The 15098-nt window shown below is 35.1% G+C and overlaps 1 protein-coding gene across 2 annotated transcripts in view; it reads right to left on the reverse strand.

Annotated features, from left to right (window-relative positions):
- The window catches only part of DIAPH3 (diaphanous related formin 3), a 501230-nt gene that overhangs the window by 257895 nt on the left and 228237 nt on the right, over nt 1-15098 (reverse strand). For both annotated transcript variants that reach the window (XM_084982461.1, XM_084982460.1), the window contains one exon: nt 6656-6751. In XM_084982461.1, the coding sequence (XP_084838587.1) occupies nt 6656-6751 (96 nt within the window). The remainder of the gene's footprint in view (nt 1-6655; nt 6752-15098) is intronic.

Genomic DNA, 15098 nt, shown 5'->3' on the forward strand with positions numbered 1-15098 from the left:
GATACATACTATATAGGGATTAGTGGAATTACAAAAGGATAAACCTATAGTAGACACTAGAAAGCACAAAATATAATAATTATATGTTCCTGAAGAGATAATCATATATAAATATATATATTTTATCAAATATAAAACAAATTACATATGACTATAGGATTAGATCTATTAAGAAAAAGGAATACTCACAGAAATTAAAATGGCAAATTAACATATTTTATGGTTAGAGAAAAAGTTCTTAATCATAAAAAATCAATGAAAAATGTGAAAGACTGAAATCTGACAACGTAAAAAGAAAACACAAATGTCAAAGTCCTGGAAACAACAAAAAAGCAAGGAAAGTAGAGTGATAAAATTGCCTCAAAATTCAGAGGACTTTCTTCCTTGTCATTCAGTATACGATGAGGTCCGAACAAAAATGAGAAAAATGTATGAAAATTCAAAAGAATAATAAAAATTAAAACAAATGTAATATGTAAAACATCAGAAGTAGGAAAATTGAGAAGGCAAATTGTTAAGATGTTATCTGGATTGCAAATTTAGAAAGGTTAATAAGATTAATCAGAATCTTTAAAATTCTATGTGAGAAATAATAGATGCCATTCAGGAAACCTAATACATGGACATAATAACAAAATATAGAAAAGGTTATAACATTAAATGGAAAAATTAAAAGGAGAGAATTACCCTGAGGCATAAGAAGCAATTGAGAGAGAAAGAAATTATTGTGTTATATTTCAGGAGGTATGGCAAAGTGGAAACACAGCCTTGAAATACCTTTAAGAAGTTATATTTTATCTTAATCTTAAACCCACTTCCTGAAAGAAATGAAAGTAGAAATCCTTAAAATAATTGTTTAAAGAAATGAAAGAGGAGTTCCCGTCGTGGCGCAGTGGTTAACGAATCCGACTAGGAACCATGAGGTTGCGGGTTCGATCCCTGCCCTTGCTCAGTGGGTTAACGATCCGGCGTTGCCGTGAGCTGTGGTGTAGGTTGCAGACACGGCTCGGATCCCGTGTTGCTGTGGCTCTGGCATAGGCCAGTGGCTACAGCTCCGATTCGACCCCTAGCCTGGGAACCTCCATATGCCGCGGGAGCAGCCCAAGAAATGGCAAAAAGACAAAAAAATAAAAAAATTTAAAAATTTAAAAAAATAAAAAAAAAAGAAATGAAAGAAAAATTTGAAACACTGAAACACTAGATAGGAAAGAAAAGAACATTACTAAAAAGAAACAAGAAGATTTGTGGGAGAAAAAGAAACTTTAAAAATAAAAATATATATATTAAGCTACTGAAATTGAACAGTCAACATTAGGATTCAACATCAGATAATGAGAAAATTGGTGACATAGGCAGAGACGCTATCTGAAACAGAAAGCCAGAGGGATAGAAAAATACTAGGTTATAAGACATAGAAGATGAGTAAGAACACCTGCAAATGTCTTCTTGGAGTTCCGAAAGGAAATCACACACACAGGCACAGACACACACACACACACACACAGAAGTATATTTAAAAGAAAATGTCAGAGTTCCCATCATGGCTCAGCAGTTAATGAACCCAACCAGCATTCATGAGGACGTGGGTTCGATCCCTGACCTTGCTCAGTGGGTTAAGGATCTGGTGTTTCCCTGAGCTATGGTGTACATCGCAGACATAGCTCAGATCCCACGTTGCTGTGGCCCTGGCGTAGGCCCGTAGCTACAGCTCTGATTGTACCCCTAGCCTGGGAACTTCCATATGCCGCAGGTGCGGCCCTAAAAAAAAAAAAAAGAAAAAAGAAAATATCATTTTCCAAAATTAGAAAGACAAATCAACAGAATAAGGCTGAACAAATGCTAAATATTATAACACCAAGCACCAGAGAGGTTGTAAAGTAGGGACACTCACCTTTGATAATGGAAGACTAAATTGATATAAATGCAGAACAGGTGAAGGTTACCAAATATTTTTTTTTTTTTGGAAATGGCAACATAATAAATATTTTAGGTTTTGTGACCTATACAATCTGTCACAACTACTCAGCTCTGCTACTGCAGCACAAAAGCAGTTACAGACATATGTAAAAGAATGCCCTGGCTAAGTTCCAATAAAACCTGTTTAAAGAAACTGGCAATGCAATTCCCTGGTTGGCCTAGTGGTTAAGAATCTAGCATTGTCACTGGAATGGCTCGGGTTGATCCCTGACCTGAGAACTTCCATAAGCCCTGTGTGTTGCCAAAACAAAAAGAAAAAGAAGGCAATGGATGGCCTTTAGCCTGAGAACCATAGGATGCCACACCCTTAGTATCACCAAAAACAGGAAACAACCCAAATGTCAATCAAGAATTGAATGAATAAAGTATAACATTCAAAGAATGAAAATGAATATCCTATAGCTGGATGCATTAACATGGTATGATTTTATATATGCAAAGCTCAATGTTAGTTAAAACCAACAACTTATTGTTTGGGAACATGAACATCATTGTTTAACTATAAAGAAATGGAAGGGAATATTTAATCCAAGATTCAGGATGAGGTTACGTCTCACAAGAAAGGGGATAAAATTAGATAGGGTAACATATAAGTCTCTAAGTACCAGTAATGTTCCATTTCTTTAGGCATGAGTGATTTATACAGCACGTATTTTATATATTCTCTCATTTGTAATATATTATAATAAAATATTAAAAAAATTAAATGAATGATATAAAACAAATGCATGGGTGAGGGGAAACACTGTGTGATAAAGGGTTAAGTTTACCCAAGTGAGGTCTGTCTCCCTTGAGGTACACTCTAAGCCCTTGGAATGTCCTGCCTGCTAATAGTGTCTTTCTTTACTGGGGGCACTGGGCCACACCAGACAGTCTGCTATCAATGTGATATATGGGCTTTGGGTCACTAGTATTAGCTTAAACTGTGGAAGGGCTAGAAACTAAGATCAGCCATATAGGGGGTTCAGCCATAACCAAGATCCAGTAAAAACTGAACACCAAGGCTGGGTTGAGCAATCCCTGATTGGCAATAATCTGTGAGTATCGTCACACATTGTTGCTGGGAGAAGTTAGTACTGTCCATGGCTCTGATGGGAGAAGAAAACTGAACTTAATGCTTACCACTCTCCTGGACTCTGCTCCATGTGGCTCTTCCCTTGGCTGATTTTAATCTATACCATTTTGCTTAATAAACTATAAGCATGAGTAAAACAGCTTCCGGTCAATCATGTGATTCCTAACAAATTAAACTTAAATGTGGGCTTGGGGACCCAAACTAGCAAATGGTATCAGAAGGAGAGATAGTCTTGGGGACACCCTAACTTTGCAGATAAAAAAAAAAAGTATGATCTCACGCAATTATGTAATTGTATAAACAAATGACATAATATGTATAATTAATAATACAAGTTTAACAAATAATACATTAAAGAAAAAATTAAATGTTAATAGAAAAATCTACTTTGCAGATGGACACAATTTATGCCTTAACTCTGTTCTATATTTGTAATTTATCCAATACGTACAGGTATTATTCCATAATTAGAATAAAAGTATAATATACATCAGACAGATATATTTATAAAGATTGAACTATGTCTTTTTATAGTTTATGAATAAGCTTTTGGGAAAACAATTGCTATAACTAAAGGCAAAACAATTATGAAAGAGTTGAAAATGGTCTAATGCATAAAACACAAATTGGAAGACAAACATAGACCATTTAAAAAAAATTTTTTTAACTTATTGAGAATAATAAGAGATGCTCATCTAAAGCCTCCAAAAGACCCATTAACCTGAATCTTTGTACTAACATGCATCACATCCTTCAAAATGTGACTATATTGATCCCAGTGGGAAGCTTTGAGTTCAGCGAAGGAGGGTAAAGTGTGCAGACTCTGGAACCAGTCACACATGTTTTCTGCAAGGGAACTTATTAGGTTGGCAGCTTCAGCTCCAATTCGACCCCTAGCCTGACAACTTCCATATGCTGCACATGAGACCCTAAAAAGAAAAAAAAAAAAAAAAAAAAAACAACTGGTAAAGCACATGAACCTTGTAACACTGAGCCATCTCTTGATCCTAGAAGGGATAGAATGCTATCCTTTATGCTGAGCCCAGAGTCTGCCAAAATCTTCGTAAACTGAAAATACAGGGAACCTGACTTTTAAATAAATAGATAAAATAAATCTATGAACTTTATATCCTTTCTTCAAAGCTCTAAGGAATATTTCAGTTAAGCAAAATCTAAGAGAAAGTATCTTAGATTTCTACATAAGATAGAGTCTTGTCACCAACACAAGACTCTTCTCTGAATTCAGTGTCTCAGAAGACTCTGAATTTCATAGACAAAAACCAGCTGTAAATTAGACTATAATTACAGCAAAGTTTATAGGCTGCCAAAGTTTCTTAAAGCTTAAATCATAACACTTATTACAATCAGAGAAGATAAGAACAATCAGAGATGGATTACATGACCTGGTATAAATCCTGGACCTTGTACTGTTATAAAGCACATTAAATGAATGGATATATGTCCTCAAGCTTACAAACAGGATCCTTCTCTATGATAATATAATTTTGTTATCTCTCAACAGGAATAAATATACCCTGTACCTATTGGCCGTTTTCAAAAGGAGTAATCCTTTTCAAGTCACGGAACTGCCACACCCATCAGATTCACCTATTTGCAATGTCAACACTACTATCTACATGGTGAGGCTGTAGTAAAGGTTAAAGAGCCAAATACAGAACTAGCACATAAACCATTACAATTAAATTTGAAATCCTATTTAGCACATATCTGTAATATATAAAAAATACTAAAGAACCCTATTCAAGTCAATTATTCAGCCTTGAGATGGCTATTTAAGCTCTCCCCCACCTAAAAATAATTAAATTCAAAATGCTATTTCTTCAGGACTCCTAACCAGGCAATATGCAATGCGGGTTATAAACATTTTTCAAGACAAAAATCATCTTTCAAATGACAGAGAACAGAATTTTTTGACATATCTTTGCTTTCAACAGAGACAAATGTTCCTTTAAGAGGGAAATTCCCTGAAGTATCTGTAACACACCCCCAAGTTTCATTGGTCTAAACTCCCCCCCATAAAAATATATTTCTAATTCAGACTACATGTCCATCACATACCAGGAGGACAGGCTCTCTTACTTGAGATCCTCATGTGAGGATGATGAACAGCACTCTGGGTCTGGGCAGAGGGGAGCACTGGAGCTGCTCCCACCAAGAATGAATGCTTCCACCCACAGGTTACCTCATCTCCACTGATATTCTCATTGGCCCAAGCAAGTCACCTTAGGCAACACCTAACTTGAAAGAGGCAGGATACACAATCCACTTCTGCCCAGAAATAGAAAACTGTATATTCGCCAATAGCACTAACATCTGCACACTATCCCTGGGGATTTTGTCAGGCCTACAATGCAGAAAAGAGATAAACTTCTGCTATGGTGAGTAGGAAAGGAAGAGGCTTCCAAAGCTTTTCTAAAAGGAAGGTCAACTTGGCCTTCTGTGCACACTGCTCTATCTTAACTCCCTCTTTATTCAATAACATGAATCTTGATCCTGTTACCAAGAATTATTTTGTCCCAATACTTGCTAAAAGCTCACTTGAGGCATGTAATAATTGAAAGGCAGACTAAAAGCCATGTTAGCTCTTCATGCCTCTAGATTCTCCACATTTTATCCCTCTTGTAGCATCAGAAAAATATTGAGATCACATTATCTCAGTTCTAAATAGAACTATCTTTGATGCTTTTAAGATGTAGTTAGAAATGAGTTAGAAGCAAAACTATTTTCTCTCTTCTCTCACAGTAATTCAGTCAGGAAGACAATTCAATACTAAGTATTTAGCTCCTGTAACAGTAATTAAATCTAAAATATTTCCAGTCAGTACTTTTGAGGAAAGGCTTTGAACTGCTCAGATGGGATAATGGAATTCATTTTACTCATCACCCTTATTCCCATTAATCTTCCAACCTCCTTTGTGTGTGATCAAGTGTCACAAATAATAGAGATTCAGAGGTATAAAGGAAATGATCCACTATCATTTTTTTTTCAAAATATGATTTCATCACCTAAATTCCTTAATTCTTTATTGTTATACTGGAAAGAAAGACTCTAAGAGTAGCTCTCTTTTCAGTTACAGGAAATATGTTTCCATTCTAAACCTTTTCTTAGTTTTTTCACTTCTAATATGCATTAATCTTTTGAAGAATTTAACTCATAATTTACCTAAAGGAATATTATCTTTGAATTTATTACTACTACTAATAATAATATTGAAGTTCCCACAGCAGCTCTGTGGATAAAGGACCCAACGTTGTCTCTGTGAGGATGTGGGTTCAATCCCTGGGCTCATTCAGTGTGTTAAGGATCTGGCGTTGCAGCAAGCCACAGCGTAGGTCACAGATGCAGCTAGGATTCGGTGTTGCTGTGGATGTGGCATAGGCCGCAACTGCAGCTTCCACTCAGCCCCTAATCTGGGAACTTCCATATGTTGTGAATGTGGTCAAAAAAAGAAAATAATAATAATAATAATAATATTAACATAAAGTGAAAAATAAGTCATAAAGAAAATGAAGTAATTTAAAGGAACCAGTGTGTTCAGTGGTATATTTTGCTAATTTAATAGTATTGAAATCTAATACTTACAAAGGTTCTGGGCAACTTTAGAATCCAGAAATTTAAGTTCTTTAATTTTTTTCTTAATCGCTTTCTTTTCATCAAAATCTTCCTCTTCTCTTTTCTCTGTAAAACCAAGGATAGATCCATGTTAAGGGCAATATGGCACTCAATCGCCAAAAGACAGGACATGAACTTTGTCATCAAAGAATCTAAAAAAGATAAAAATCATTTAAATCATATTGTTATAAAAATAAGAGAATAATAGGTATCCCAAGACCTAAACATTTCAGATAGGGACTAGAGGCTCTTTTTCTAGAAAAGCTACTAAGAGTAAATATTTAAAGGTCTAACAGAAAGAACAAGAATAAAGCTGCTGTGCACTATGGAAACCAGTACCACGGGGTGAAGAGTAAGTATAGTTAGCTCATTTGAATAGTGTTCAGTACACAGTTATAAAAATTAATGTACTTATACTTAGCATAGGTTAAGAAGTAAGCTCTAAGAGCTCTGAACAAAGACAACCCAGAGCTGTTAAAAATATAGCTCATATAAAACTAGAAGAGTAGAATTACAATTTGTTTTCAAAATCTTTGAAAAATATTCCAATTTTGATACTCAACTTATTTTATCTAAGCTTTTAAAAATCAGCAAATGTATTTAACCTCTCTATCCTTGTGAAAAAATTAAGTAAATAAAAATATCAAGCTAAACAATAATATATGAACTACAGTTACAGCACAGTACATGGTCAAGGTTAACAGCTGTAACCAGTAAAGTCATCCTGTTATCTTTCCTCTCCTTTGCATATGTGAACAGCACTTCTGATGAATGTCAGTAATCTTTACAAAATTAGTACCTTGATAACAAAGAATAGAGCAAATTCTTTGGTTAGATATGAACAAATAAATCACTAATGTTGAGGAAAAATAACTTCAAAAAACATCTTCATATATAAGATAGCACATTATAATTACATTCTTTTAATACAAGAAATGAATTATAATTACATGTTTTGATACATAGTATGAAATAGGGATCAAATTTAATACTTTTCAAAATATTTATTAACTAATTATAGTTTTAGGAAAAATCAACCATCCTTCTCAACTGATTTTACATTACACTTTTATTTGTACTTGTTTATCTGGGCTTCTAATTCTGCTCCATTTTTTTATGTACCACTCTTGTGCTATAATCATTCTGTCTTAAGCACTGTAGGATTTAGAATACACCTTATTAATTGGCTGTTAATATTGTTTTTCTCCCTTTTTTAAACTTTTTCCACTTTTCTCATTTATTTTTCCATATGAACCTTAGAGCAATTTCAAAGTTCCAAAAATAAAATCCATTTGAATTGTATTTGAATTGCCAGGCAGTTGTAAACAGATACAGGGAAATTTGATATGTTGACAATTTCCAAACTTCCTTATCATGAACATGACGTGTCTATAATTTTTCAACTTAACACAGCACATTCTGCATAGGCATCTTGTTTGTTTACTGTTAATATTAGGTTTCCTAACTATGTCTACTACACTTCTAGGTTTCCAGGCTTATTGGTTAATTCTACCTTTCCCCAGTATACTTTGTATCTAGTTACTGGAATGTAGAAACTTTGCTGCATTTTGCATATATACTTTATAATCAGTCACTTTACATATTTATTCTTTCAAATAAGAAATATTTACTAAGCAGCAACTAAGAGACTATGCTAGATAATACAGATACTGTGCTAAATAAAATGGAGACATCTTGGCCTCAAAGAACTTAAGGACCAATCAAGGTGATTGCAAAGTAAATAGCGATTATAATATATAGATATAGTGACAGTGTTTGGGAAAGAACCAAAGAAGATTAAAGAAGATTAACCCATCCTTGTCAGGGACAGTTTTCATGGAATGAATGACATTTAAGTAAAACCTAGAAAGAGAAGAGGAGTTAGGCAGATGAGAAAGTTTTAGGGTAGGGGAAGGAAGGACACAGATAATAGGATAGTGTTTCAGGTTCTGCAAGAACTTGAAGGGCACAGAAAGAAGAAGAAGAGGAGCAGAGAATATTGGGTGGAAATAAATGACATCAGAAATTTATCAGGCACCAGATCATATAAGACTTTTTTGGGCCGCACCCGTGGCATGCAAAAATTCCAGCAGATAGGGATCAAACCCTTGACACAGCAGTGACAACACTGTATCCTTAACACACTACACCACCAGAGTATTCCCCAGGCAAGACTTTTTAAGCCACAAAAACAATTCTGGCTTTTATCCTTGGAGCAACACAGAGCCACTGAAGGTTTAAGTATGAGAGACATCAAAAGAACTGAATTTTAGAAAAAAATAAATAAACCTACTGAAGGTGAATTTAAAGAGCAGCAAAAGTAATGGTAGAAGGGCAAGAGAGAGGGGAGTTGCAGTAACCCAAAAGAGAAAAAAATGGGGCCCTCACACAGAGTAGCAACCACTTGGTTGGAGGAAAGGAATTAGCCTCCAAAGCAGAGTCCAGTCCATACCCACCCCCTGAGTTCCTTGACCATCCATATCTCTACCTGGATGTCTAATGGACACCTTCAACTTCATAGTCCAAAACCAACACACACACTTCTGCCTTTCTCTTCCAGGGGTTGGGTTTTCCTCCTCTTAGAAATAGGAATGCTCTTATTACAATTGCTTGAGTCACAAAGCTTGAAATCATTCATCCTTCTTCCTATTAACCCAAATTTACATCTAATCCATCAGTGAATCTCCTCAATTCTAACTCTAAAATAAGCACTCCTCACCCTGGCTACTACACTCCTCTGCTTGTGGCTATCATCCTTTCTCACATTGATCACAATCACTTATTAATTAGTCTTCCTATTTCCAAACTTAACCAACTGCAGTCTCTTCAACACAGTGCAGCAGAAGACTCTTGTTAAACCTTTATAGAAAAGGTTTACTTCCCTTACTGCCTTATAAACAATAGAACCCCACATCCACCCAGTATTCCCTATTATCATCACTCTGCCCTTTTTTCTCTTCCAAAGCACTTACTCCTCACATATCATAAACTTGATATTGTCTCTCTTCCCTCATTAGAAAGCAAGTCTTCAGAGGCAGGAACTTTGTTCACCATTGTATACTTAGCACAAAGCCTGGAACAGAGAAGCTCAGTAAATGTTTCTTGTATGTATACGTGTGTGTGTGTGTGCGCGCGCGCGCGCATGTGTGTATGTATGTACCTGCAACCTAAAGGAGAAAGAAGGGGATACTACAGTTGAAGCAACCAGGCAGATGATGATGGTGTTATTTATCCAATTCAGCAACAAATGTGGAACACTTCTAATTTAGTCCAGTTTTAAACACCTTCAGTTTGAGGAGCTATTACATATCTACATGGTCATGTACAAGAGGCAGCTAGATGAACAGAGGAGAGACCTAGAATGGAGACACAGGTATCAGTCTTAGTAATTATTTTACTGACTGTCATAGGTTCTCCAGATGTCAGCAAATACTGATGAATTTGTCTCTGTATTCCTAAAATTTAAACCTTTTCCTTGTCTTTTTAAATTGGTTAAAATTTTTAGATGAGGGGTAATAAAAATTACATTAGTGGACTGCCTTTCCTGACCAACCTAACCCAAATAGCAATCTTTTACTTTTTAGAAAATGTATATATTTTATTTTCCTATCTTTATACCCAAGAAAAGGGATGATTCTAATTTAAAAAAAAAAAAAAGTTTATTTCTCAACAATATTTTTGTTACATTTTGAAACATTTTCTAATCTACAAAAAGAAAAAAGTCAAAGAAATTTAAATTTTCAATAACTTGACTAAACATCTTCTAGGCACTGGATTGAACACTTTCTGCTGTACTTCCTTATACAATTCTCATAAGAGTCATACTATTTCTGTAACTACTATCATCATCATGAGAAAAATAATGCTGAGGGTAAGAATCTCTCAGCAACAGATCTGATAAGAGAATGAGGATCACTACACTTTGACCCTAATATTCTTTCCACTAGTTGTGAAATCTTGATCACGTCAACTCGCAAATCAAAGACTGAAGCAATTTTAAACAGTTCTATCCTTTTTTTTTTTTTTTTTTATGGCTACACCCACAGCACAGGGAAGTTCCCAGGCTAAGGGTAGAATCAGAGATACAGCTGCAGGCCTATGCCACAGCACAGCAACGAGGGATCCCCGACCCACTGAGGGAGGCCAGGGATCAAACCCGCATCCTTATGGATACTAGTCAGATTCATTTTCACTGTGCCACATTGGGAACTCCCAATTCGATTTTTTATAAAAATGTTTAATGTCTCTTACTGAGTTTAACATATTACCATACCCATAATTCAATAAAATCATGTTTTTTTCCTCTCTTCTCTGCTACCATATAGTCAAAGGATGGTTGAGAAAAGATAGAATTGAAATAGTGAGCAGAATACAGGTAAAGGGATAGAAAGAAGCAGAGTTTTCTAAGACAGAAAACAATAGGATTCAAAACAAAAATCAAGGTGGAAATATGTTTATGCTGATATGAATCCAGATAATAAGTCTATTATCTAAGTAGATTGATTTGGATAAAATCTTTCAAACTGAAAAGTAATGAAAAGTACTCCTGGGGAAAAAACAAAGACAGCCAGATAATGGACTACCACAAATCAGAGTAAAACCAGTGAAAATGTTTATATAAAGATCATTGATAAAGCAGGATATATATGTTGGTGACAATAAGATGTATTAAAGAGGAATAAGAATAAAGGAGGCTATTCAGTGGAAAGGAAATTGTTATATAAAATCCTATTTCAGTTACCCATGCTGACAGTATCTCTGTGGAATACCAGCCAGGAGAGAGGAAAGGGTTCTGCAGGAAATCCAGGCTTGGAATCTCAACACCAGGTTCTGTATCCCCACTCCTACCCCACTCCCACCCCACTCCACCCCACCAAGGACCAGTCACTGAGCCTACTGTAGCCTACATCCCTCATCTCTGACTGGGAACACCGGGACCAGTTAGAATGTAGGACCTGTGAGAATGAAGTGAAATCACAATCATTTTCCTCTCACCCTCCCCACCCCCTGCAGTGACAGAAACATGGAAAAAGAATCAGAGTATGTGACCATGACCATAGTTCTGGAGCCCAGAGGAGAATGAATTTTAGTCTCATCCCAGCCACTGATGCAGCTCCTCTTCTAAACCCAGTACCAATACACTTTCACTAAAAGACTGGCTTTTCTCAAGTATAAGATGAATCATAAAGTCAGATTATTAGTGCCATCTATAACTTGTGAGCTCGCTTTCTTGCCATTAGAAGTCTGTATTTAATCTTACTTCCTAGAGATGTTGAGTAAGGCTGCATTTTTCCAAGAGAAGATTAATACTGCTCAAGAATGGTTCTGACCACTAACACAGCATATGCCGCATTTTATAAGGGTTTTATATCAGAATGAAGTCAAAGATGACAAAACTTTCCATGTTGCCAAGAGCCGTGAACTGAAAAAGTCTTTTTTAATTACATTTTCTCTTTATTCTTTTTCTATTTTCCAAGTTTCAAAAATAGCAGCAAAATTATATAAAAAATCCCCTTTCAAAATCTTTTTCTTTCATACGAAATTTTCCATTAAAAAACCATAGTTCCATGGTATGTGGTTCTACATCCTATTCTAGTTCATTTTCCACTGCGTTCTAATCAGAATGATTAAAAATGTGACTTTTTTTAGGAATAAGATTCCACATAAATTTTATAGTACATTATTTAACCAATGCAAAAAAAAGAAACAAAAAAACCCTAGAATATAGAGTTCTAAATGTATAAGTAGCTAGCAGAGGCACAAAACGTAATAAGTTCTCTTTTTCTATAGTTGAGTATTTTATATCAGTAAATGCTACTAATAATTTTTTTTATTCTATTTTTGGTAGTGCTTCCTGGTTAAATGTGTCTTAGGATATCATTTTTTTAAAGTACTAAGCATTTTTTTCAGGTTCTCATTTAACATAAATGCTATTAAATTTTCTGTTATATGTTTAAAATAAATTACCTTTGGTTCATTGGAGTATAATAACACTAGCCTTCAGAGAATAAAAGGAAGTATACCTGATTAAATGACCATTCTGTGACACTGAAAGAAACCAATAAAAATCATCTCAATTACAGAAATAAAGCAAACATAAATCATGTAATTAGGAAATGAAAACTGGGGCCTACCACGACCCTTCAAATGGGATAAAAGGTGGGGGTGGGGAGAGAGCTATAATTTAGAAATAATTTGCATAATTGTGATTGTTTTTCTTCCTTGCTTTCTAATTATTGAGGTTCTACAAGGCCAATAAAGAGTGTCAAAGTTTATAAGGTAGAAATTTTAGAAGCATAGAGCCTTTGAATATGACATTTAACCACCTCATTCTATCAATGAGGAAACATAAGCTCGGAAAATGAGTTACCTGCCCAAGGGCACACAAAGGGCTCTGCTGTGACCAGGTCCCAAACAAGAACCCTGGCCACCACACCACAGGTCTGGAGCAGCCCTGGGGCAGGGAAAATTTACAGGAGGAAAGCAGTCTGGATCAAGCACATAAGAGAAAGGTAACTCTCTAAGGTTCATCTTTATAGGTGATAGAATTTTCCCTTGCACATGTTCCCTGGGAGAGTAAATGAGGTGGTGTGTGGACCTGGGGAAAGAAGAGAAATGCTTGGTCTCCTGAATATAATGAGCAGAATTCAAAGCTATGAGAAAAAATTGGAATTCCAAAGGGAAAGTTAGGAATTCACCTGTCACTACTCTCATTGGATGCTCCCTTAGGACAAGGCTCGGATATTCAACTACATTCTGTGGACCTGGGAGTCTCAGGGCAGGATTTGAGAACAGACGAAGGGCTGAGAAAAGAAAAGATTTCTGAGAGTTACTACCTTTGGTGGTTGCGATAGGATGATATGGTTTCAAAGAAGATTTAGGCAGCTAGAAGGCAGAAGGTACAGACTACACAGAAGAAAGCGAAAACTTGGAATAAATTAGTATTTTTTAAGTTTGTAATATCCCCTTGGCAAAATATCAAAGTAAATGCTTTGGCATTGAAAACCATAATTGTATGAATAGCTTTAGTCATATCTGATCTGTCAAACCCAGTTTTAATATTTCTAGGCACATAAATAAGTGGCTATGTACCTAACTACAAAGAAAGTAAATAGAGGAGAAACAGGTTATTTTTCTATTCAAATATTAATATACAACTGCCATAACTAATCAGAGCATTTTACTAGCAAAAAGATGTCTGTTTGGCAATTCAAGACTAAGAATTATATAACATATAAGAAGAGCAGCTGAAGCACTAAATAAAATGTAAAGCACTAAAGAAAAGTACATTATTTCAACCACAGCAATCATCAAAAGCATAGCAAAAAAAATGTGTATTTCTCTTTATGTGATCAGAAGGCAAGGTCATAAAACAAATAATCTTGAAGGACTTTTCTCTACCACTCAAGTCTTACATGGATAAGGGAGAAGGATTTCATTATTCGATAAGCCTTTAATTAGGGCTATAGCCAGATTTTGTTGTTGCTGCTGTTGTTAACCATTAATACAGGTACAAAAGGATTATTAAGGCATTGAGAATATATTTTATAAAAAACTTTGAACATACACTTCAAAATGATAGTGATTTCTACATACATGAAATACAAGTATTTGTTTTCCTCATCTCTTTTCCTATAGGAAAACACAAACCGATCAAGACATGTTATAAAAAACTACTTGATCTCTAAGAGGTATTGCAATCACAGAAAACTAGCAATTTTGTTCATCTCAAAAGTATTATCGCTACAAACTAAAAGAACCACTTTCTTCAGGTTCCCTTGTGTGTAAACACCCCTTCATGACCAAAGACTTAGCATAAAAGCAGGATTTCAAACCGAATAAAATATCAAGACACTTAAAAATCACATATTCAACAACTTTTTAAATGAGCTATGCACTGGGGAGAAAAACAGCCCTAAGACAGTTAAGCCTATTCACCATGTACATCTTAGAGTTAATAGTTTTAATTAAATTAGTTATAATTGAGATAAGTTTTGATTGAATAAACCACAGGTATATAGGAAGAAAGTAAAAGGAATTAGGAAAAAGTTAAATACCCCAGTACAAGAAAACTGAAGCCTACCATCACATGATCTTTCCTGGCCCATCATAACTTCTTACAAAAAAAAAAAAATCCCTAAATTTGTTACTATGTATCCTCAAAATCTCCCCACTACAAGGAATCTTTCAGGCACCTGCTCCCTATGAATTTTTTCTGAATGTTGCTGTTTCCCAGTCATGAAATACTGTGTGTATTCATAAAAAATAATTTTTCTAACTATTGTTTTTGCCAGTCCAACCTACTCTCATATATCCTCTGATGATACTAGAAAGTAAAAATATATCTCTGCTAAAAGAAATTACAAAGCAAAGACTGAAAGTTAATGCATGACATGCTAATGCATACACAGGA

Source organism: Sus scrofa, chromosome 11 (assembly GCF_054392235.1).
Source record: "Sus scrofa isolate SSC_HxYL_T2T_F1_AM1 chromosome 11, Sscrofa_HxYL_maternal_Yorkshire_Landrace_v2.0, whole genome shotgun sequence".
Lineage (NCBI taxonomy): Eukaryota > Metazoa > Chordata > Mammalia > Artiodactyla > Suidae > Sus > Sus scrofa.